General features: G+C 41.1%; 1 protein-coding gene across 1 annotated transcript in view; it reads left to right on the forward strand.

Moving 5' to 3' along the window:
- LOC101484026 (sodium/hydrogen exchanger 9) overlaps positions 1 to 21,995 on the forward strand; it is a 63,318-nt gene that overhangs the window by 13,838 nt on the left and 27,485 nt on the right. Inside the window, exons 6-12 of the mRNA XM_004546784.3 lie at positions 5,808 to 5,913; positions 8,101 to 8,239; positions 9,238 to 9,343; positions 12,004 to 12,092; positions 13,342 to 13,455; positions 16,322 to 16,433; positions 17,297 to 17,450. Coding sequence (XP_004546841.3) covers positions 5,808 to 5,913; positions 8,101 to 8,239; positions 9,238 to 9,343; positions 12,004 to 12,092; positions 13,342 to 13,455; positions 16,322 to 16,433; positions 17,297 to 17,450 — 820 coding nt within the window. The remainder of the gene's footprint in view (positions 1 to 5,807; positions 5,914 to 8,100; positions 8,240 to 9,237; positions 9,344 to 12,003; positions 12,093 to 13,341; positions 13,456 to 16,321; positions 16,434 to 17,296; positions 17,451 to 21,995) is intronic.

Here is a 21,995-nt window from a genome sequence, read left to right on the forward strand (position 1 = left end):
GAAGGAAAATCCATGGTTAAAATAGAAAAATGAACCCTACATGTGCCAGATAGCAGAAGATGAAGAGGAATCCATTGGAAGTATCATTCAAAGAAACTGGCTGGCATCAACAAATACTGCCAGTCACTAGAAAAGGCCTAAGGGATAGCACAGTGGTGGTGACACATGGTGACGTCAGAACACACCTGATGCAACAGAACAGTAAAGATGCCACTAAATCCAGACAGTAGTTGTAATATGTAAGATCAACAAGCACACAGGGGAATTAAAAGTGCCTAGGATAGTGTCCAGGAGCATCTGTGCTGACTGTGGGTCAGACTTCCTCGAGCACTGATGGAACGCACCACCAGAAGTGGTTTAGAAAAAGAGATCTTATGGAATTTTAAGTTCCAGATTCACAAGCAGCTGCCAACCAAACAAGCAGACACAGTAGTAGTTGACGAGGAGCAGAAGAGGACAGCGGTAATAGATGTGGGAATCCCATGTGACAGCACTATAAGGAAGACTGAGAGGGGTTAAAGAATCAACCGAAACAAATATGAAGGGTCCAAAGTGGTACCAGTACAAACAGGAGCCATAAGTCCTGTGATAGACTGGGAGAGTAGCTCCAGCAGCTAGGCATATGTTAAAGAGCAGGAAACAAATATATACAGATGGAGAAGACAAGAGTAAAAAATAGAGAACACTGAAAGTAATGGACAACCTTCCATAATTCATCCAAGAGCATACTGACAATATATCCAATAAGTCACCAAAAAAATCCAATGAAAATGGGCACAGAATGACAGGCGTCTCTCACCTCAGTAAAGCTCAGTGGTCAGGAGTTCACTATCTAAAGAGAAAGGGAGAGTGGTGAGACAAGCCATTAAGGCGTTGCTGAATTTCCCTACAACTCACCATTTGGGAGAATGCTCATTCATGCATGCACGCTGTCATTGCATTCACCTTCATTTTCTCCCATTTATGGGAGTTTATCCCATAATTGTGGCAAATCTTTCATTTTAGTCTGACAGATGAGTCGGTACTTGTCCTCCAAAAATTTCCTTCTTTTACTTCAAGTCTTACTTATTTCATAACTACTTTAATGTAAAACCTGCCCCCCATCCTCCCCCTTTTTCCCCTTACCACAACTGCCAGTTGGAGCTATGCATTCAACATTAAACATTCAACATGCTCCAAGCTTGCATCACAAGTTATAATTCAATGCTCAACATATCCATTTAAATGCAGGAAAATCTCCACTGCAACCTGTAAGTACACTGCGCATTGGGGAATTAAGCACAGTGTACCGAAGCGTAGTAATCAGTCAACCTGTGAGCTCAAAATGAAAAAGATCTGAAGTTGTCTGGTTCCTGTTGAGATGCTCAAAAGCTCTTCAACCGGAATAAAGTTCAGGGAGGGACAGACAAGCTCAAAGCTGCCAGCAGGGTCAGTATAAACAGTATATTCAGGTAGCAGTTTTTTCTAGCAGTGAGTTAATCTTTTATTTAAAGCACCACACAATCTTATCTTTTTTCACAGCCAGCTTCCTCTGATTCCCAGTAACCTAGTTGTTATCGCTCTCTGTAGTGAAAACTGTATTAATGCCTCAAGCTAAAGAGTGTATGTCGATGTATATTCACGGTCACTGAAAATGAGTATGATATGAAACAGCAACACCTGCAGCTCTAAAAAAAAAGGATACAAGTAATTGTAGCAGCTGGTAACTGTGAGTGGCTAAGTGTATCTGAATCATGTCAAGAAATTCAGTCTTTCATATGTCTACTCTCACTACTCCTCCCAGCAAACCAGCAATGTTGTATATTATGTCTTTTAAACACAGGAAATGTGGCCCATGAAACACACAGACACGGTTCTGGACTTTGTTTTAATTATATTGTAAGTGGATTTCAAATTTAAACATGATTTTCATGTTTGAGATTTTAAACTTTGGCATAAATGAATGTAATTTTTGTAAAACTATTTGTTTATTTGGTTTGTGCTGATACTAATTTGCCATTGGGCCCTTTAATATTCTCTTTGTATATGCTACCCTTGGGCTGCATATTTGAAAAATACAATATTTCTTATCACTTTTACGCTGATGACATTCAAATTTATTGTCAACTGACTGATGATCTGTCAGCATCACTGCACTTCCTGTTCGATTGCCTGAGAGAGGTCAAAGATTGGCTGTCAGATAATTCTCTCATTTTAAATGAGAAAAAAACTGAAGTTATGGTGTTCGACCAGCTTGTTGCCCTGCTGCTAACTCTCTCTCTGATTCTATACGTAACCTGGGTGTCTACTTGGACAGCTCCTTTAAGCTCGATAAGCAAGTGTCATCTGTATGGCTGTGAAGGTTCTCAGTCATCCAGGTCATCGTAGTCAAAGGAGCTTGCAAAGAAAGGCGTCTGGACTTCTTTAAGTTACTTGAAGACGTTTCACCTCTCATCCGAGAAGCTTCTTCAGTTCTAAGGTCAAATGGTGGAGAGTCCCAGATATAAACCTAGTGGGAGTAACCCCCCACAGAGGGACAAAAGGACCCCCTGATGATCCTCTAATCGCCTGAGCCAACACAGAAGAGCCACCGCCACAGGACAAGACTCAGCAGTCCATCTGCATCTTAAGGATAAAGGACACTCTTTCGAGGATGCCAATGTTCACATTTTGGACAGAGAGGACAGATGGTTTGAAAGAGGAGTGAAAGAAGCCATCTATGTCCACTGTGAGCGACCATCTTTGAACAGAGGCGGTGGTTTACGACACCAACTCTCTGCCATCTATAATCCAGTTTTGAGTTCCCTTCCCAGACGCCTTAACGCCCACTCACATCCTGGGCCATCTGACCTCAGGAATTTGCATGATAAGGTGGGGCCAGATTTCACAATGAACACACCCGAAACTCTGGCTGATTGGGACCCACACCCAGTTTCACACCTTGGCTCAGGCGATTAGAGGATCATCAGGGGTCCTTTTGTCCCTCTGTGGGGGGTCACTCCCACTAGGTTTAAATCTGGGACTCCCCACCATTTGACCTTAGAACTGAAGAAGCTTCTCGGATGAGAGGTGAAACGTCTTCAAGCAACTTAAAGAAGTCCGGACGCCTTTCTTTGCAAGCTCCTTTGACCAAGTGTCATCTGTAGTTAAATCTGGCTTCTTTCAATTGCGCCGGATTTCTAAAGCTAAGCATTATATACCACACAGGGACCTGGAAAAACTTATCCACACTTTTGTGACCTCCTGGTTAGACTATTGCAATTCTCTCTACTGTGGTCTCCAAGCCTTCTCTCATCGAAGGCTGCAGCTTCAGAATGCTGTGGCTCGCCTTCTTACTGGAGCCAGAAAATCTGATCCTATTACTCCAGCTCTTGTTGATCTACACCGGTTACCTATCAAATATCGCATTGAGTTTAAAATTTTGCTACTCACTTTTAAAATCCTGAATAATATTGCATCCAGTTACCTCACCGACCTCCTCAATTTGTACACTCCTTGTCGTGCATTAAGATCATCAGATCAATTACTCCTGGCCCAACCTAAGTTTAGACTGAAGACCAGAGGTGATCGTGCCTTTGCTTCAGCTGCACCCAACCTTTGGAACAGCCTCCCTGCTTCTATTCGTGCCTTGGACTCTATCCAATCCTTTTAATCAAGATTGAAAGCATTCTTATTTGACCTGGCTTTCCTGACCAGTTAATACCCTTTTTAAACTTTATATTAAATTTATTGTTTTATTATTAATTTTACTGCTGTTTTTATCTTCTTAGTAGATATTTTGTATTCACGATCTGACCTTCCTTCTTTCTGTATTGGGGTTTGATACCAATTTTATTTAACTCTTCTGGTCTATTGGTGCCTCCATTCTGTCTGTGCTAGTGCCTGATCTGTACCCTGTTATTGACTTGAATGTTCTTTCTCCCCTAATAACTGTGAAGCACTTTGGTCTGCCTTCAGGTTTTTAAACGTGCTATATAAATAAAACTGTATTGTATTGTATCATCCATTGTTCATTTAACAAACACTAAGTCAACATGTAGAATCAGATTATTAAACTATGCCTGATGACTCAGTAGTTTAAAGAACCAACTTTACAAGCAATAACTTAAATACTGGTTATTGCTGTGCTTGAGAGTTGGTAGAGTATGGTGTTGATGCCGATGTGTTGTGTTTTGTTGTCAACAAACATGGGACTGTACAACAGCAGAGAGGATGTTACTCTCAATGTTGTTGGTGCATTTCAGGAGGACGCTGCTAATAAAGTTACACAATTACACAGTGAAAAAATACCACTGTTTTCGTCTTGGTGGTATCATTTTATTTTTTTGTCTTTATCTAAGACACCTTAAAGGCCGGTCCATGAAAATGTTGTCTGATATTAAACCGGTCCGTGGCGCAGAAAAGGTTGGTGACCACTGTTGTACAATATGTCTTTACTTTGGTCTCAGCTGTCCAAAGGTTATCGTTGCAGATGTTTTGTGGTTTGTCCAGATGCAACTTTGCAAACGTAAGCCGTGCTGTCACATTACAAGCCTTCCAAACACGCCATGCTTCATGTTTCAGTTCAATATTTTTCTACTTGTACTGCCATAAACTTTAAGTCCTGGGAAGACCAGATTATATTTGTTATGTTCAGTTACATAAAACCTTAGAATTGAAAGACAGTCTACATTTTCCCATAACTGTAATGTATAGGTGATTGATCCAATGACACAATATAGGCCAAAAACTATGATAAAATTATAATAATTAAATAATTTACTTTTTCTTTTTGTAAAACAATATGCATTGTGTCCATGATGTAGCATTAGAGAACACCAAGTAACTGTATGTCATGTTGATTTAGACCATTACTATATGCAGATTGCCCATTTCAATGTAATGTAAAAGCAATGCTTGTCATGTTTGAGACTATTAAACAGTATAGGAAGTTTAAGGCAGATTGAAGTATTTATATTGGAGATACAACAACTTTATAATTTGTAGCAAAACATCCAAACTCATCATTGGACCATGAAAATGACACACTATTCGGTTACAACTCAAAAGGCTTAACCTTTATCATCACAGGATAGATCGTAAAAACTGATAATTTCATTCTTGGTGGGCAGCTGGGTAGAGTAGAGTCTATGGAAAGGGGGAAACTAAAAATGGTAGGCTTCCTATTGGGTTTACGCATGTATCTAAGAATCTGTTTTTATTTCATTGAATATTAAAAGTGGCTGCATAATTTCATGCATGTAGATAAGAAATATCGCATGTTGGTTACTTACACTTTAAAGGGTCTTTCTCTTGCTAAGGCCCACTCACATAATGTAAAGTTTCATGAGTTTTCAAACATGTGTAGCACTCCAAAACCCTCACATCACTCAATGCTTGGATCCTAAAAAACAAAGAAATGTAACGTTCCACTTATGTTAAACTTTGCATTTTTCTTTCATACTCCAATTTCCAGTTGTTACAGTGGGGAAAAAAGATTATGATGAGCAATGCGCTTAATTTGTTCATGTATCATTAACAAACATAGATATTATCTTTCCCAAGTCATTGTGTAATTTCTACATCCTGTTTAGCTTGAACAAATCTTTGCTTAGTTTGCCCAGTTGTCAAAATCTTTATCCCGCTGCTGTCGTCATACTGTAGTTTTTTGTCAGCTTACTTATTAATTCTTGTACTTTCTCTTCTTTGTAATAGCACAGGAGATACTGGAGGACACTTCTGCTGTGTAATTAACTGAGTAGTTTTTCTTTTTCTCTTCAAGTTGCTCTACTTCCTGCGGCCATTAATAGCAACACTTCTCCTGTTTTGTTTTTCTTTCTTTTTTAAAGTCTCAGTCCTTGGCCTTTTATCAGATCTGCGTGTGGACTTGGATCTGCACATGCTGCTGTTTGGCGAGAGTGTCCTGAATGATGCCGTTGCCATCGTCCTGACACAGTGAGTATTTTGCTTTAGTATTTCTCCAAGCCCAGAGAATGCAATCTATTTCAAGGTTTAATTGCGTGGGTGCTCAGACTTCTCCAAATGGCATTATGGGGGCGGATGTGGAGGAAGGAAGCCTGAGTGGGTGCTGCCAGCTTTAAGGAAAACAGCAACAATCCCTTAAATACTATGCAGCGAACTGCATAAGTGAGTTGCCCCAAGCACTATCAGCATCTCATTTAGGTCCTTAATGCCAGAGTAAAGAGACAGTCCCATGCTGCGAACTTGGTTATCATAGCTAATGTTGACTTTGGAAGAATACAACACAAAATTCTTGGAAACTCAGAGCAGCCAGGATGCAGTCATGCATTCTCCATGCATTTCATTTGCTTAATTCTTTCCCCTTTTCTCCAGCTTTTTACAAAACTATGCATGCTTCTGTCCTCGCACATTGCTGTCATTGTCTGCTCTGTTTACACAATGCTAGTGAGCAGAGCTAGTCGTGTAGATGTGAAAGCAGATGGCAAGCCGGAGACAGAGAGGGGCGAAAACTCACATCTCCACAGTCACAGACAAGCAGGCAGACACACAAATAAAGCAGGAGGAGAGATAACATCTGTGCTTATTATCTTTAAAAAGACTGATGCAAATATATAGAACCTGACATTCTGACATCTCGCTTTCCAATTGAATAAATATGCTTGCCAATTCCTAGAAGGGGAGCGCAAATTGTTGCATTGTGTACATTGTACGGTGGAGGAGGGAGCCTGCAATTCTTCCCAGACAAAGAGTCAGATAGTGTTCTGTTTGTTCTTAGAGTGGCGTGACCAGCCTACATGCCATCTCCTTTCACTCGACTTGGTCACTCGCCTGCCGGTCGCCCTGGCCCCATGCACAAAGCTGGCCCTTATTAGTGAGCCAGGCAGGGTCCTGGCACTAGAATTTTAACAAGCTCCCAGAGCAGCTCAACCTTACGCTGATGTGCCATCTCACAGTCGCAAAACGTCCTGCTCCAGCAGCCCTGACCCAGCCACCATTCAGCCAGGTCCTGCTTTAACATCTTGGGATCTCAACTGGGATTACAGCCCAAACCATCTGAAGTTACAGTCTCCAGAAGGTCACTCTGATCACTGACTAGTGGGCAAATGCACCACAGGAGTCTTTCTTTTCAGGGAGGAGAGGGGGGTAATAGATTTCCCCTTTTCAGCATGCTGAGCTCATTACCATAGCTTGACTGATTCTTCCCCTCCCGCTATAGAGATTAGGGCCTGTTGTGATGTGTGCTTGCTCATTCCAGCCTGATGGTACTGAAATTGCAGAAACAAAACTATTTTAATGTTAGTAGGAGTATAAGACATCTTATACTTACAGTATATATGAGTGGCTACCAGATGCTGTGTGCGGTGTGTTTGTTTCTTTACTGTGAGCAGTAGCTCTGGGTCCCATTAAATGCAGGGAAACAAAACAAGTGCCACTTTGCTACCGTTTTTGCTGATTCCATAGTTTGTGTTTCATTTAAAACAATCTAAGTCCACGGGGGAGTACATGGGAGGGTCTTTGCCGGCTAAAGAGACTGTGTCATTCCACAAAGGCAGACTGGTTCATCAGCCACTCTCTTGGTCGCTTGTCTGGGCTTGCATTACCACAGGCACCCCCTCCATCCCACCACACACAGACATGCACACAATTTCTTCCTCCCTCTGTCCTCCCTGTGAGGCCTCTTTTGCACTCAATGACTTCCATATGGAGGCCTCCCTTCCTCTCACAAAGTAAATATTTATAGCAGTGTGAATAATGCTGCCATCTTTTTTTTTTTTTTTTTTTTTTTTTACTTGTTTCTTACTAACTACACTGAGATGTCTCTGAAACAAAGAAAAAATCCTAATATTTTTTTTTTCTTTTTCGGGAAAAGATGGAAGTTCTAAGGGAAACCATGTAATCTAAAAAAGGAATGACTCCAGTAAATAGCACTTAGCTCAGCATAATAAGAATGTAAATTTATGCTCATTGTTTTCCACTAAGAACCCAGTTGGTCATATTTCTGATGACTGTTCTTATTGCAGAGTCATAAACGTTTTTGTTTTTTTTTTAATTTGTATTCTCAGCATCTGTAGCAATCAAAGTGTCTCTGTTGTAATTATGCCTCTGGCTTGTTTTTGTTCCATAACGGCTCTGTTTGCATTTGCTTCATGTTTCTCCTAGTGCCATCACCACCTACACCCAGATGAATGCAGAACTCATCTTCAACCCCACTGCCTTTCTCCACGCCTTTGTTTTTTTTCTCATAGTGCTCATTGGCTCCTTCCTCTTAGGTCTCATTTTCACAGTAATAACAGCCCTCATATCCTTTTCATCCCGTCCCATCTCTGCCTCTACACCCCAGACTCAATTATCACCTCAGCATCCGCCGCAGTATATCCTGTTCCTCAACACTATAATTGCTTCTCTAACAAACCCCTACTGTACCACTTTTACCAACAAAAGCGATGCAGCTAAAGTCTAAAGTGCTCCTGCGACATTAATGGCTACAGAGAGGTCGTCAATCAAGCCAATAGCCTATGATGAAGTTTTGACTTGCGCCGTCGTCCGGCGTTTCTCTCTGATCTTCAAGTAATTAGACTTTAGGATGAAAAATGGGAATGTGTCATGAGGGGTTTGGGCCAGGACTCAGCTCTTATTTACAGTGACTAATCTCTGGGTGTAGGCAAACCACAAAGTGAGCATTTATTAGATTTTGCTGATGCTAACCATAGCAGCATCCTGCTCTTGTGTCTGCTATTTGTTAAAGAAATTCACCTTGATGTGTAGTTGCTCATTTATCTTTTAATTAATAACCACACCTGTCCTTATTAATTACAAAAACAATCAGGCTTAAGAAGGTGTATTTTTATTATTGCATGCCCGAGGAGTATTTTAAGCGCAGCCTATTAAATACCCTTCAGGCCTAACTTTGTAATATTTCCAGTAGCCAAACTTACCCTTCGTTTCTTTCTATGTGGCTGTCAGAAATATGAAAATTCTAGTGCCTACTGTTTTGCCCAGAACACCGTGTAAAATATTGCTCTATGGTTTGCACCCAAGCTTTGCCGGAGGGGATGTGGGACAGTGGAGCTCACTGCCCGCGTTTACTCTGTATGGGCGATCCCCTGGCTTGTTGAGCACTATTTGCAGTTGCTTTATTTTTGCAGGCAGCGTACCACAGTTTCTCCAGACTGTAGCACTGGAATGCACTTGTGCAACAGTGGGAAATTTGTCCTGCATTTGCAATATGAACCCTGGCCTGATGCAAAGTGTTAAATACTTCATGATTATCTTATGTATCTTTAACTTTCATTTCACCTCACCAAATTCACTCGGCTGCATGAAAATCCCCTCCTGGAAACGTCAGTCTTCTTCTTGCTGTCCTGGAGCAGCTACCTCTCGGCTGAAGCCTGCCGGCTATCAGGTGAACACTGTGTGACTTATGTTGTTTGTGTGTCTGTGGCCATGTCAGTGCTCTGGGTAGCTGCCCTTCTCCCCTCAGGCGTCTCTTCTCAACTGCTCCCGCTGGCTCGCATACTGCTCTACAGTATCAGTGACACCCAGCATCTGTTTGACTGGCTTCAAGGCATTTTCTGTTTCCACTCACACTCCAAAAACCTGGAAATAATGTGCGCACATACTGCTGTCCAGTCATGACCATCTGCACAATTCCCTGCTTGCATACAAGATTCAGTTTTTTGGTTTTTTTTGTCAATCAACCAACACTCCCTGTACAGTCAGTGATCTCTCAGTCAGATGCACTCTTTAACCAACAAAGTGTTTTGCATTGTTCCAAGAATCTTCTCATCACAGACAACTGGAAGTACCAGTCCTATTCTTCTTACTTTAAAATAGCTGCTTCTCCCTGAGAACGCTTGTAGTTTTAGTTTGGAGATGACACCACTTACAGGTCCTTACCCAGAGTGGCTGCTCTTTAAGAAAGTCAAAGTAATGACGTATCTTTGCAAGCTCATGTTTGGAAAAGACCATTTCTCGACTCTGCTGCCTAGAATTGTCTTCTGTTTCTTTACTGATGTGGTGTAATGTTGTTTTGAAATATAAGTCGAGTATACATTAGCGCACATTAGTATTAATGCTCTCTCTTCCTTGGCACTGCTCCCTGTGGCCTGTGGAGGCAGAGAAGATGGTTTTAATGAAAAAGCTTGACCTTTGTCCATTAAATTCCAGATGCCCTGTTTATAAAGCGCATTTTAAATACTGCCCAGTGTGGGAGTCGCACCACAGAAAAACCTCAGTCGGTAATTCTCAGAGCCTCTAGTTTTCTAGTGGAAGTATATTTCTACATGCATTTCCTGGGCTGGTTTTAATACTTTGTTTTGACCTGAAACCTTTACTGTTATAAAATCTAGTTTAATGCTGATATTGTTGTCTAGGTAGTGAAAATTACTGTTTCGGTGATGAATGGTACCCTATACCCTATACAGCATTAACGGTAAAGGCGTTTAATGGTCGCTTTGAGATGAGGCAGCACATCATACCAAAGAATGCAATGACTGATGCGAGTCCTCCCTGGTGTCCTTTGGTAATCGAAGCTCTTTCTGTCTCTGTTAATTGCTAGAGTTTAGTGAGGGTGTGTCTAATGACCCTCAGCCTTGCAGGGAGCCCTGCTGTCATTAATCTTATGCCCCTCACAACTGCTCATTATGAGAAGCATCTAATCTGTTGCAAAGTGCTCTGTGTGGAAAAGACTTAGAAAGAGACTTAATGCAGCAGACAGGTGATGTGTTATCTCTGTCAGTGTTATGTAAACCAAGGACGATGTTGTTGCCCCCAACCAAATGGAACCAAAATGAGATCTGCCACGATGGCGTGCTCCATTAGATGGCGTTGCACAATGCTAAGAGGTATATTTTGACCAAGCATTACTGGAACTAGCATAGTGCAGGTCCATGTCAGCATCCCGATGTAAAGGCGGATGGTGAAGAGAGACTAATGGACTGGCTTAATTTAGCAGTCTGAACCACAGCTGCTATTTTGTCTCTGCTGCCATATTTATTACAGCCAACCCTGTCTTCTACCTATTGCTATACCCATCGCAGCAGTTTCACATTTTTCCACCTTCTGTTATTCGCTCAATGCGAAGGAAGCTAAAATGTGAAATCGAATTTCTGCAATGAACCAAGCGTGTCCTGCGAGGCAGCAGCCCACCTTTCATGCTTTGTGCTTCAAACTCTAGCTCTCTGGTCCAACCAGCCTCCCCTGTGAGCCTAATCACTCTCTCCACCCTCTGTCTTAGGAGCAGAGGCTGCTGTCTGTACGTCTTTCCCTTTTGTACTTTGCTTGTCGTGCATTTGTTTTTTGTTAGTATCTCCTCCCACGCAACTGACATTGTGATTGTGATTATATCACTTTTAAAACTTTTTTTTTTAATCGTTTCCAGAGCCTCATGTATCTGGACAAGTAAATGTTTTTATCAGATATATAAATATGCTTGAGTTGGTTTGGGCAGCACATTTTTATTGGAACCAGGAGAGTGGGTGGATGCAAGGTTGGGCTGGTCTGATCCGGTTAATTTTTATATGAGTGGCTGCACACAGGAGGGCTTAATTTTTGGATGTTATAAACCAGTGCTTACATGAATTACTCTAACAGTGCTTTTATTTAATTTATCTTTGTCCTCATCTCCCCACTTTTTTCTGAATGTCGGCATCTCTGGCTTGTTAACAAAAAAACATGGATTGAACCATGGAGACAAAAGCTCTTTTCAGAAATGATCCTCCTGTGATGGTAGAACCTCCTACACCATATTCTCAGCGTGACAAGTCTCAAGCCTCTGTGTGTTAAGCAGCTCCCAAACATACAGATTCTCTCATCCTGATTACTAATATATGCACATATAAGTGGTTTTGCATACTTTCAGCTGATCAGATCCGGCGCATTATCAACTCCCTGCTGTTGACAGGATTCTCATCTATGAGCTTTGTCCACAAAATGTAAATGTTCACATTTAGAAGATGCTGTGGATGTTTGGGGGGGTGGTGGTGGTGGGGGGGGGGGGGGGGGGGGGGGGGCTATATCATTTTTGAATTTTCATTCATTTCAGAAGTATTGTTTATCTTTCAGGTATTGTGGCAGTGATGTTTTGCGGCTTGAGTCAGGCAAGGTACACAGTTCTCAACTTGTCCTCTGAGGGCAGGGCAAGGATCAAGCAGGTGGGTTAACGGAGCGCAACTGAAACTTGTTTTCCTTTTGCTTGACAGTCATTTTTAGTCTTCTCGTTTGTGTAGAATGACTCTTGTCGCCAGCATTTGCAGTTCGCGCTCATTAATTGCCATTAGTGCTCAGTTGTCCAGCGGGCGTCCGTGTGGGACATCAGTCTCCAGCTATCTACTTAAAAGGCTGAGCACAGATGGAGGCTAGCACACTGTCACACTTTGCCAGCAAGCTTCATAGAGGAGCAAAACAAATCAGAAGTACACACATATACTTATTTGTGCATTTATTATTCATTATCAGCACCATAGTGCAGCTAACTGTTTATCACAGACACTCCTAAAAGGCAGCACAGTTGAAGCCTCTGCCTATAAAGTGGACTGGCTATGCAGGAGAGCATGTTCACTTGGCAGAATGCCTCTATCTGTATTTTTTAGGGTTTATACATGCAGCTTATGGTAAAATGTGATTGAGTGTATACAGGCAGTAGTTGAATAGCTAGTGGGACCGATACTTTTCTTTCTATGATCCCCAAAAAGTGCACTTATTCAGCTGGATATCTTTTTTTTTAACCAGAGCTCTAAATCATATAAGAAATAAAAAATATGGTTAATGAAATTGTATCATCTCTTTAATGCCATTGTATGAACAGTATATGACACCAAAGTTCCTCAGCTTGGCTTAGAACATGACAAGCTGGAGCCTGAGTCGATGAGTTGTAATAATCTAATAATAAAAAGCAGAGTTCATTAGCATATGACTTTTTGGGTCCCTAAAGATGTGCTGTTTTATCCCCAGTACGCTTCAAATGAAATTATTTCACACAAAGATGATGACAAGAACATGTCTGCTGTTACAGGAAACCACATTATGCCCTCGAGCTGTAGATGTTTGCAGCTGCCGCCTCAAAGGGAATAACATAAACACTGGATTTGTCGTGTTTGTACAGATCTAATGCTATTTATCCATTCCTCTACTTCACTTTCAGCCATCTTTCGGCACACAAAGTTGTTTTTTCAGAGGATGTCACTCATTGTGTACTCAGTGCTCGGCTGATTCTGACCCCTACCTTAACCTTAATATGGCCTAACCATAAACACTCACTTGTGCCCTGCTTGTTTGGCCCATTTGTCCTCAAGGGGAGGCAGATACCCAGAATGAAACTCTGTAAATAGATTTATGTGTTTCTAACAGCAAGCATACACACATCTCTCTCATGATCCTCTCAATTCCTTTTATAATTTGCAGCTCTTTGAAGTCTTCAACTTCCTCGGGGAGATTTCCATCTTCGGCTACATGGGATATATATTGTTGAAGTTCACTTGCCATAAATTTGAACCATACTTCATTTCTGGGGCACTTGTATCCTTTTCTGCTGTATGACAGAGGACTTTACCCCCTGTTGTGCAGCTTCTGAATTCCACTCCCATCTCAGGAATAGGACTCAGTTCTGTCTCCTATTAGTTTAATGACAAGTCATTTAGTAGATCATACTGGTTATCCTGTTGTATTTCTTGCTACCTCATTGCAATACTGTTACTTCCCCAGTCCTTGGGGGAGAGAGGGAGGGGCGGTGATCTTGAGAGCTCTGCAAATGTCATCCAGCTGGTTTCTGGCAGTCAAAATCTCTACAGATTCTTATTGTTACTGATGTTTTTGTTTGGTTTTTCTTTAGCAACGCTGTAATTAAACTGTTTAAATCTTTTTGCTGTTTAAAATAATCTTACCGTTCTTTCATTTAGTGGATTGAAGATGACGCTGTTTTAGCTTTTTCTGCATCTTTAACACGATGTAAAGATTTACGCTTTCTGTTCTGTCTTTTGCACAAAAATGAGAAAATATTGATTGGTTGCATTTCAAATATGAATCATATTGTGAATGTGAATAACGAAGCACAAAATTAATCAGCAAAAATATTCCAGCTATCGTAGAGCAAGCAGCCCCACCCCGGACAAGTTTTAGGGCTAATGCAGAGAGACAGACAACCATTCACACCTACAGCCAGTTTAGAATCACCAATTAACATGAATGTGTTTGGACTGTGGGAAGGAGAATATGCAAACTCTACACAAACGAGCCCTAAGCTGCCTGGCTGATTTGAATCTTCTTGGTGTAAGACATCAGTGCTAACTATCACACCACCATGCCGCCTCACGTTTATCTTATAGCAACGAAAATGAGAGAATTTGCCATTTTTCTTACTTTTCTGTCACTTTACAGTGTTTAAAATTAGACCAAAAAGCTGTTACATTAATCAGCTAGTCTTGACATCTAGATGTTTATGCTGTTTAGCAGAAAAAAATCACAGTTGATATCAAAAATAAATGCCAGGTTTTGAAAAAAATATGCTCGGAGACATCCAACGATCATAGCTTCTGTCTAGATTTAATATTTTGCATATAGTGTCAAATATGATACAGGAAGAAATCCATCACAGGCAGGAGATGCATATGTTTCTCCCCTGGCAGCAGCCTCTGTAGACCAGAGTACAATGGCGATAGAACTCGAGTCATCTTATCAAAAAACGATCTGCTCTTTAATGATAAATAGAAAAATCTTACTATCATAACAGATGTCTCGTGTTCAGAAGCTTTATTGTATCCGTCAGCTTTGCTTTCTGAGAGAAATGATTGGGCAGTGATGGACTGATGGCTGCTTGCTGTACAATTGTCCTTTCCTGAGAGCTGGCACGACCATAGTGTATGCTGGAGGAGCGACTCTAGTGGCTGCACTCCAAGGAGCTGTTCTTTCACAGTCCAGTGCCCAGATGGCCAGCAATTATTATTATAATCCATCTTCTACCATAGGGTCAAAGGGGCCGTAGAAATAGTTGACTGAGCAGATTCTTTATTCCAGTACTCTTATGTCCAGCAAAAAAAGAAAGAAAGAAAAGAAACAAATGATTTGAGCATTGGGTCTGATTTCTTTAAAATGTGTTTTTGGCAATCCGCCTTCATTAGATGGAAGTCAGGAAATGTGGGGAACAAGTGCACAGGAATTTAATCGGAGTTTTAAAAAGCTCCGGCTAGCTATCTACATATACAGGAAGATCAACCGGATGGACAAACATGAATAAGTGGATGTCGGTTTCCAGTTTTACGGCTCTAAAAGTGTCTATGAAAAAGAAATAACCCCAGTGATTCCACCCTGTTAATCGCTCTTTGGTTATGCTGTAGATTTTAATCGCTGTAGCTTGCAGCCTTTGCCAGTGACAATAGAGATAGGCTTTATTGGAAATGAGGCTGAGATGAAAGTGCTTAATTACCTCCATTCGAATAGCTCAGAGGCCTTTGATAAAGAAAAATGACTGCTTTTGGGAGCAGGATATTGCTTTTGAAAATCCATAGGGTGCGTGAGATGTAATATTGACTGCAGGGTGCGAGGGAGTACTGTTTTAGTAATAGCCCTGTCAGGCCGAGGTGTCCTGCCTAAAATATTGGTCCCTTTATTTATACCGTTATATTTAGACTTACTAAGGATAAACTCAAATCCCTTCTCTTTCTGATACCAAAGAAGGGTTACCTGTCTGCACAGATTAGTTTTTATGCAACAAATTTCAAAGAGGATCTTTTTTTTTCTTTTTTAAGAGCAAAGAGCTTTCCAAACCCTCTTCACTTTGGTTCACTCAGCTTACCCTTAACTTACGTCAGACTATCAAAAAGGGGAAAAAAAACCTATGAGAGGATCTGAGGCTGTATTTCTAACTTCTTCTAAAAGCATGACCGATGACGTGACGTGTATCCTGGATGGCAGCTATCTCCCTGGTAATTGTACAGATATCATCTTGATAACTTCTGCCCAGGACACTTAGCATTCAGTCTCATCCTACGTGAGACATCAAAGTGTGTGTGGAGGGCAGAGACAGCTGGCGCAGCCTGATTGGCTTCATGCCTCGGCATGGTGCCACGTTGCCGTGTTTTCATCCCAAACGGAAAATATCCAGAGATTTTTTTTCTTCGCGTGTTTGCGCACATGCGTAATATTTAGTGTTATTCACAGGTGGACGTCTATAGCCTGACCTCACAGTGTTGCATTTATTTATTTCTGGATGCAGAAAATTGAGCAAAAAATTTGATTACTTATCAATGATATCCAGTTAACCAGTGTGATTTACGGCACTTTTTTATTCCCCGGCAGATTTTCGACAGTATAAGACCGAATGATCAACTTTCCGTGAAACCTGCAAGTCTCATAAATGTTCTCCTTAATCTGCATTCAATGCATACAGCTGTCCGTCTTTATTTCAAGAGCATTCAACATCTACCCCTTATCTTTCCTGCTGAACCTGGGTCGCACAAACAAGATACCTTGCAAGTTCCAGCACTTCATGATGTTTGCAGGTACACTTTTCATTCTAGTTGTTGTTTTTGCTACGAGAGAAGGGGGGGACAAGAAGAAAACTTTCACCCTGATTTATCCCATGAAAGCTCTAATTATTCCACTCTCCTCTTCGCCTGCAGCTAATGGCATGAGTAGAGATGCTGAGAAAATGTGTCCTCTGTGGAACAAGTGCGAGCTGGTGTGCGCATTAAGTCAGTTAAGGCGAACACAAAGACCAGCACCTACCTCGGGGTTTAGAATAATTCACCTTGTTGGAGGAAGAATTTTTGCATTAATCAATACTGTCTGAATTTGAGATTTATGTTTTTTAAAGAAGCTTTTTATCTATTTGTTACCTGTGAGTGGAAGCATATATAGAAGTCTTAGTCTTACTTATCTGAGGTATCTGAGACTAGCGGTTGGCACCCTGAATGATTTGATGATGCAGGAGAAGGGAACCTTTGATGTGGGGTAGCGCCACAGCAGCATGTTTCTCTGCTTGTCTGACCCACTTTACGTCTTACGTAAGGTTTCTTTATAAAAAGCTCTTGTTTTGCTATTTTTCAAAACTCCCCCACCGTCGCCGCTATCACCTCCCTCATCTTTCTTTTTTTTCTCGTGGCAGAAAAGGATTTGCTCTGGGAATTGTTTTGGCTTTAAGCATTATGTCACCACTGTACAGAAATCTTGGAGTTTGTTTCAGGGCTATTTGCTGGTCAGCAAGTGGTCAATGATAGTGACTGTCAGGGTGTTATGTGTTACCCATTGACAGAGTTATTAACTGGCTCAGTTTCTGTGTAATTGGTTGGTAGATGGTTATCTGGTGGTTTAATGGAAGGCATTAGTCCAGCTGTTTGCTCAGAAATGTCTTCTCTTGCCTCAGGTTTGAGGGGGGCTGTGGCTTTTAGACTGGCTGTAAAAGTCACAGCTAAAGAAGTGAGTCACACCATCTTCACCACCACCCTGCTGATGATTGTCTTCACCATCTGGGTACTTGGTACGGCTGCTGATCCCATGCTGCGGCGTCTGGACATCAGGTTGGTTCAAACACCTTGTCGAGTGATACAGATAGTGGGATGCGCGAAAGACCTGTCGTCCTGTCTCTCCATCTGCCCATCTATGTCTTCTTCATTTGTTCTGCCAGTGCCCACAAATTTACTTAATTAGACTCTCACATGTATTCTCTCTCAAAATACAACAGCTCTTTGTAAAAGGAGCACATTTGAATTCTGAAGCCCCCTCCTCTTCTTCCTCACCATCCACACACAGCCTTTGTGCAAACGTGCCCTCCATTAGTGACTGGCACAGCTGGAGTGCACAGGTGCTCCACACAGATAATAGTAAAATATGTGCTCATATATATATATATATATATATATATATATATGGGCGCGCATATCGAAAGATTTAAAGTCTGTATACTGCGATCAAGGCCAGTGGGTGATAATGATTAAAGAGCGCAGAAGAGGCGTAAAGGATGCAAGGCGGTAATTAGATACTTATATTGTTAAAGGGTAATCTATGGCCCAGATCACAGTGGTATAATTGACTCCCACAGTCTGTGAAAGAAGTCTGTGCGGTGTACATGGTTTCAGCTTGATGCAACTCTAAGAAAGATATCCTTACAAATCAACTAAAAGCAAAGTGTTCGGTATAATAATAGGAAGTACATAATAGTGAACACGGCCTGATTTTCAAGGATAAATGACACTTCAATAAAAATTAATAAAATGATGAATATGGACAAATTTTGTTAAGTGGAAAAGATAAACCATAAACAAATGTTGATCAAGGGCAAAAAAACAACAAAAAACAAAACAGTAAAAGAATATACAGTAAGTAAAGAAGAGCTAAATGTGTGCCTGAGGATCTTAGGATGAGATCTGGCTTGTAGGATTGCGTCAGTCCAGCTGTACAGTAGGTCCAAAAGCTCCTTTGATGGGAAATTGAAACACACAGCAGCACAATTTGTGATGAGAAGCAAAACCTGGAGCTAACCTGCTGCTAATGAATTGCAGATTGGCTTTTGTAATTGAATCTAGTTGTTCATTTGAGCTTTTATAGTCAAATAAGCTTCATTTAATTGTAATTCTACAGTTTATGAACCAGAGAAAGAGCCAGTATCCGTGTGAGATCTCCCCGGGTGCTGGATTTGTATCCACAAACCCTCCTCTTTTGTGTGGTACAAGCTGAACTGCTTTGCGAACGTTTTAAGGCATTTGGCTGTCCACTAATCAAGCAGTTCAGTCCTCAGCCACTCCGCATACTGAAGTGTCCTTGAGCGAGACACTCAGTTGCAACCAAAGGACGGCCAGTGCCATGGAGAGCAGATTTGCCAACATTTGTGGGACGAGAAACATTTTGTAAAGCTTTTTGTACAGCTAAAGTAAAAAAAAAAAAACATATACAAAAATCAGACACTCTATTAGGTACACTTGCTCAGTTAACTGATAATACAAATATCTAATTGGCCAATAACGTGGCAGCAACTCATTTACACATGTAGATATGGTCAAGACAACCTACTGAATTCATCATGGAGCATCGCAATGTTTCAGAAACTGCTGATCTACTCTCATTTCCACCCACAACCATCTCTAGCTGGTTAAATCATGTATATTTCTTTAATTTGATTTGTACTGGCATGTACTGTAAATCTTTACATCCATTATGTTAGACCCTTACATTTAGAGAGAGCTGTTGAGTTGTATTGCTGTTATACCTCCCACTCCCTCCCTTCTTCTTGCTTTTGTGTCTGTGTACATACTCTACATGTGCACCTGTGGATATTTGTCCTGAATAATGCATCTGCCCGCTGTTTATCCACATGACATGACTGTCTTTATGAGTAGTCATTCCGTCAACGCATCACAGTACAGTGCGTCGTGCCTCCAGGGCTGTCATGTTTCAGAGAATAACTCTTTTCCTCACTTCCCATCCCAAACTCCCACGACTGCTTCCCTCTTCATCTCCCTTCCCTCAACCGATTGCATGAAGTAAAGGGACAAGAAGCAATTTTGAAAGACTTCATTTTGGTGAATAATACATTACATTTCTTCACCTGGAGCAAATTTACCTCCTATTCCATCTTTGAAATATAAAGTGGTTTTGTGGAGGAGTCTTTGAAAGTTGTACTCTGTGTAAAATTATTTCTGTATATACAGTGCAAGAGGGTGTGCAGAGTTAGAAAGAACTTGAAAAACACAAGAAGCTATGACTTGTAAAACTAAGGAGAAATATTTGGGAGTCTGCACTGCCTCTTGGTCAGAAAGCAAAGGTACAAAAATCTGTATGTAAAGTGCTATTTATAAATGCTACGGCGAGACTTCTTTATGTCGTATTCTCTTCTATTATAGGTAATTTGCTACTGAAAAGATATGTGGGTGCATAAAAGCATATCAGAGTGCTCTTACATGCGTAGACTTGTGAAAAACTTAAGCACACCCTTTCTGCCTCCATGGGAATTAAATGGGTAACCAGCAGCCAGGTGCTGTTAATCAGATGCACTTGATTAACTGATAATCAGCAAGTGTGAGCAGCTCGATAAAACAGAAGTTTTGGCAGTTTTGCTTGTATGGAGCGATCAGGTATGTGCTAACAAAATTACATAATTTTCCCAGGCGTGGACGTTACAGGGAAAAAAAACAACAACACAAGAGATACTGTCTGTGAGTCTACAGACCTTAAATGTTAAAGTGCATGACAGAAAAATAGTTTAGTTAAAAGACTGAACAAATATGGCTTATTTGGATAGTTACCTGGAGAAAGCCTCTTCTATCTAAAAACAACATGGGAGCACAGCTTAGCTTTGCAAAGTTGCATCTGAACAAACTTCAAGACATCTGGAAGCAATGTCCTTTGGACGGACGACATCAAAGCAGAGATGTTTGGCCATAATGTGCAGTACCATGTTTAGTAAAAACCAAGCACAGCATATCAGCGTGAACACCTCATACCAACTGTCAAGCACGGTGGGGTACTTGACAGTTGCCATTTGGATTTGTTTTGCAGCAAAAGGACTTGGGCAGCTTGCACTCATTGAGTTTATTATAAACTCTGTATACTAAAGTATTCTAGAGTCAAATGTGAGACCATCTGCCCATCACCTAAAGCTTGGTCCAGATTGAGTTGTGCAACAGCACAATGCTCCCAAACACAGCCAAGAGTCTGCAACAGAATGGCTGGCAAATAAAATAATCATGTTTTTGCCTTTGCCCTGTTCAAGTCTGGACTTGAACCTGATTGAAAAGCTCTGGCAGGACCTTAAGAGAGCTGTGCGTAAAGGAGTGCCTTCAAACCTCGATGAACTGAAACAATGGTGTAAAGAAGAGTTGGCCTAAATTCTTCCACAACCATGTGAGAGACAGAAAATGATTTCTTCCAGTTACTGCTGCTCAAGGTGGTTTAACAAGATAATGAGGGCATGGGGTGTTCTTTGTTGTTTCACTGGACTTCATAGGAAACTTTCATTTTTTTACATGACTGCCTAAGACAGGAAATGACCAGATTATCTGTCAGTGAAGGTTGTTTACAAACTGACATCAGAATTTTATCTCTCATTATAAAAGATACTGGGAGTTTTCTAACCACAAAGTGGACACAAGAATTCAAGAAGGACAAAGAAAGTAGCTTTTATAGCCAGGCACAAATGGGGGAAAATGTATTTGATTGCACTGTTTTTTTTTTCCCTCTATTCTTCTATCTATAGAGGCTCACGTTGTGCTACACAGACACACAAACAAGTACACGAATACAAATCCATTGATGCATGCTACACACGAGTGAGCTGAGCTTAGAGGGGGTGAAGAGTCTTTTAGACTGCAATGTGAAATTCATGTGCTGCATGCTTAGATAGACTGTTAAAACCATGGACCATATGAGCACTGTGTAATAAAAGACTCCCTCAGTTTTCAGCTCACTGTCCAGACATCACACTTCACTTGATGAAATGTGCTTTTAAAGCTAGACTGTCTCCCAGTCCTCCTCTCCCTCTACAGTTCCTCCATTTCAGTCTCAATTTCAGGGTACATTATTGCCCACACTCACAGCAGCATGAGTTTCATCATGATGCCACAAAATAAACTGATTATTTACACCTTACTGCACGTGGTAATGAAAATGCTATTTTTCTTGATCGTACAGTCCCTTGTAATTATTGATATATTGAGACGCAACTGCAAAGCCGTGTAATCGTTATACTCTCTGGTTCTCCTCCTCTGCATTGTTGCGCTTCTTTCGTAAGCTCAACGGCAACCTCCAGAGATGTTGTTGTACTCAGCAGGGGGTGCAACACAAATTTTGGAAGACCAACTCCCAAAATAAAGACTCCAAAAATAACATTAAAAAGGAACAAAAAAAGGGGGTTCTGTTTTCACTGAAGTGCAATCAAGTGCAGGAGGAGCTAACCAACCAAAGATGAAAGCTCAACCTTGATGCAGTGCAGTAAAGTCTGACAGCAGGAGGAATTTTATTGTTATTGCAAAGCCAGTGTTTAAACATTGGGGCAGATTGCAGTGGACTTCAGAACAAGTTACTTTCAAATCATTTTTATTTTTGCTATATTCATCTGATGCATGGCACCG

Source organism: Maylandia zebra, linkage group LG9 (assembly GCF_041146795.1).
Source record: "Maylandia zebra isolate NMK-2024a linkage group LG9, Mzebra_GT3a, whole genome shotgun sequence".
NCBI classification, from domain to species: Eukaryota; Metazoa; Chordata; class Actinopteri; order Cichliformes; family Cichlidae; genus Maylandia; species Maylandia zebra.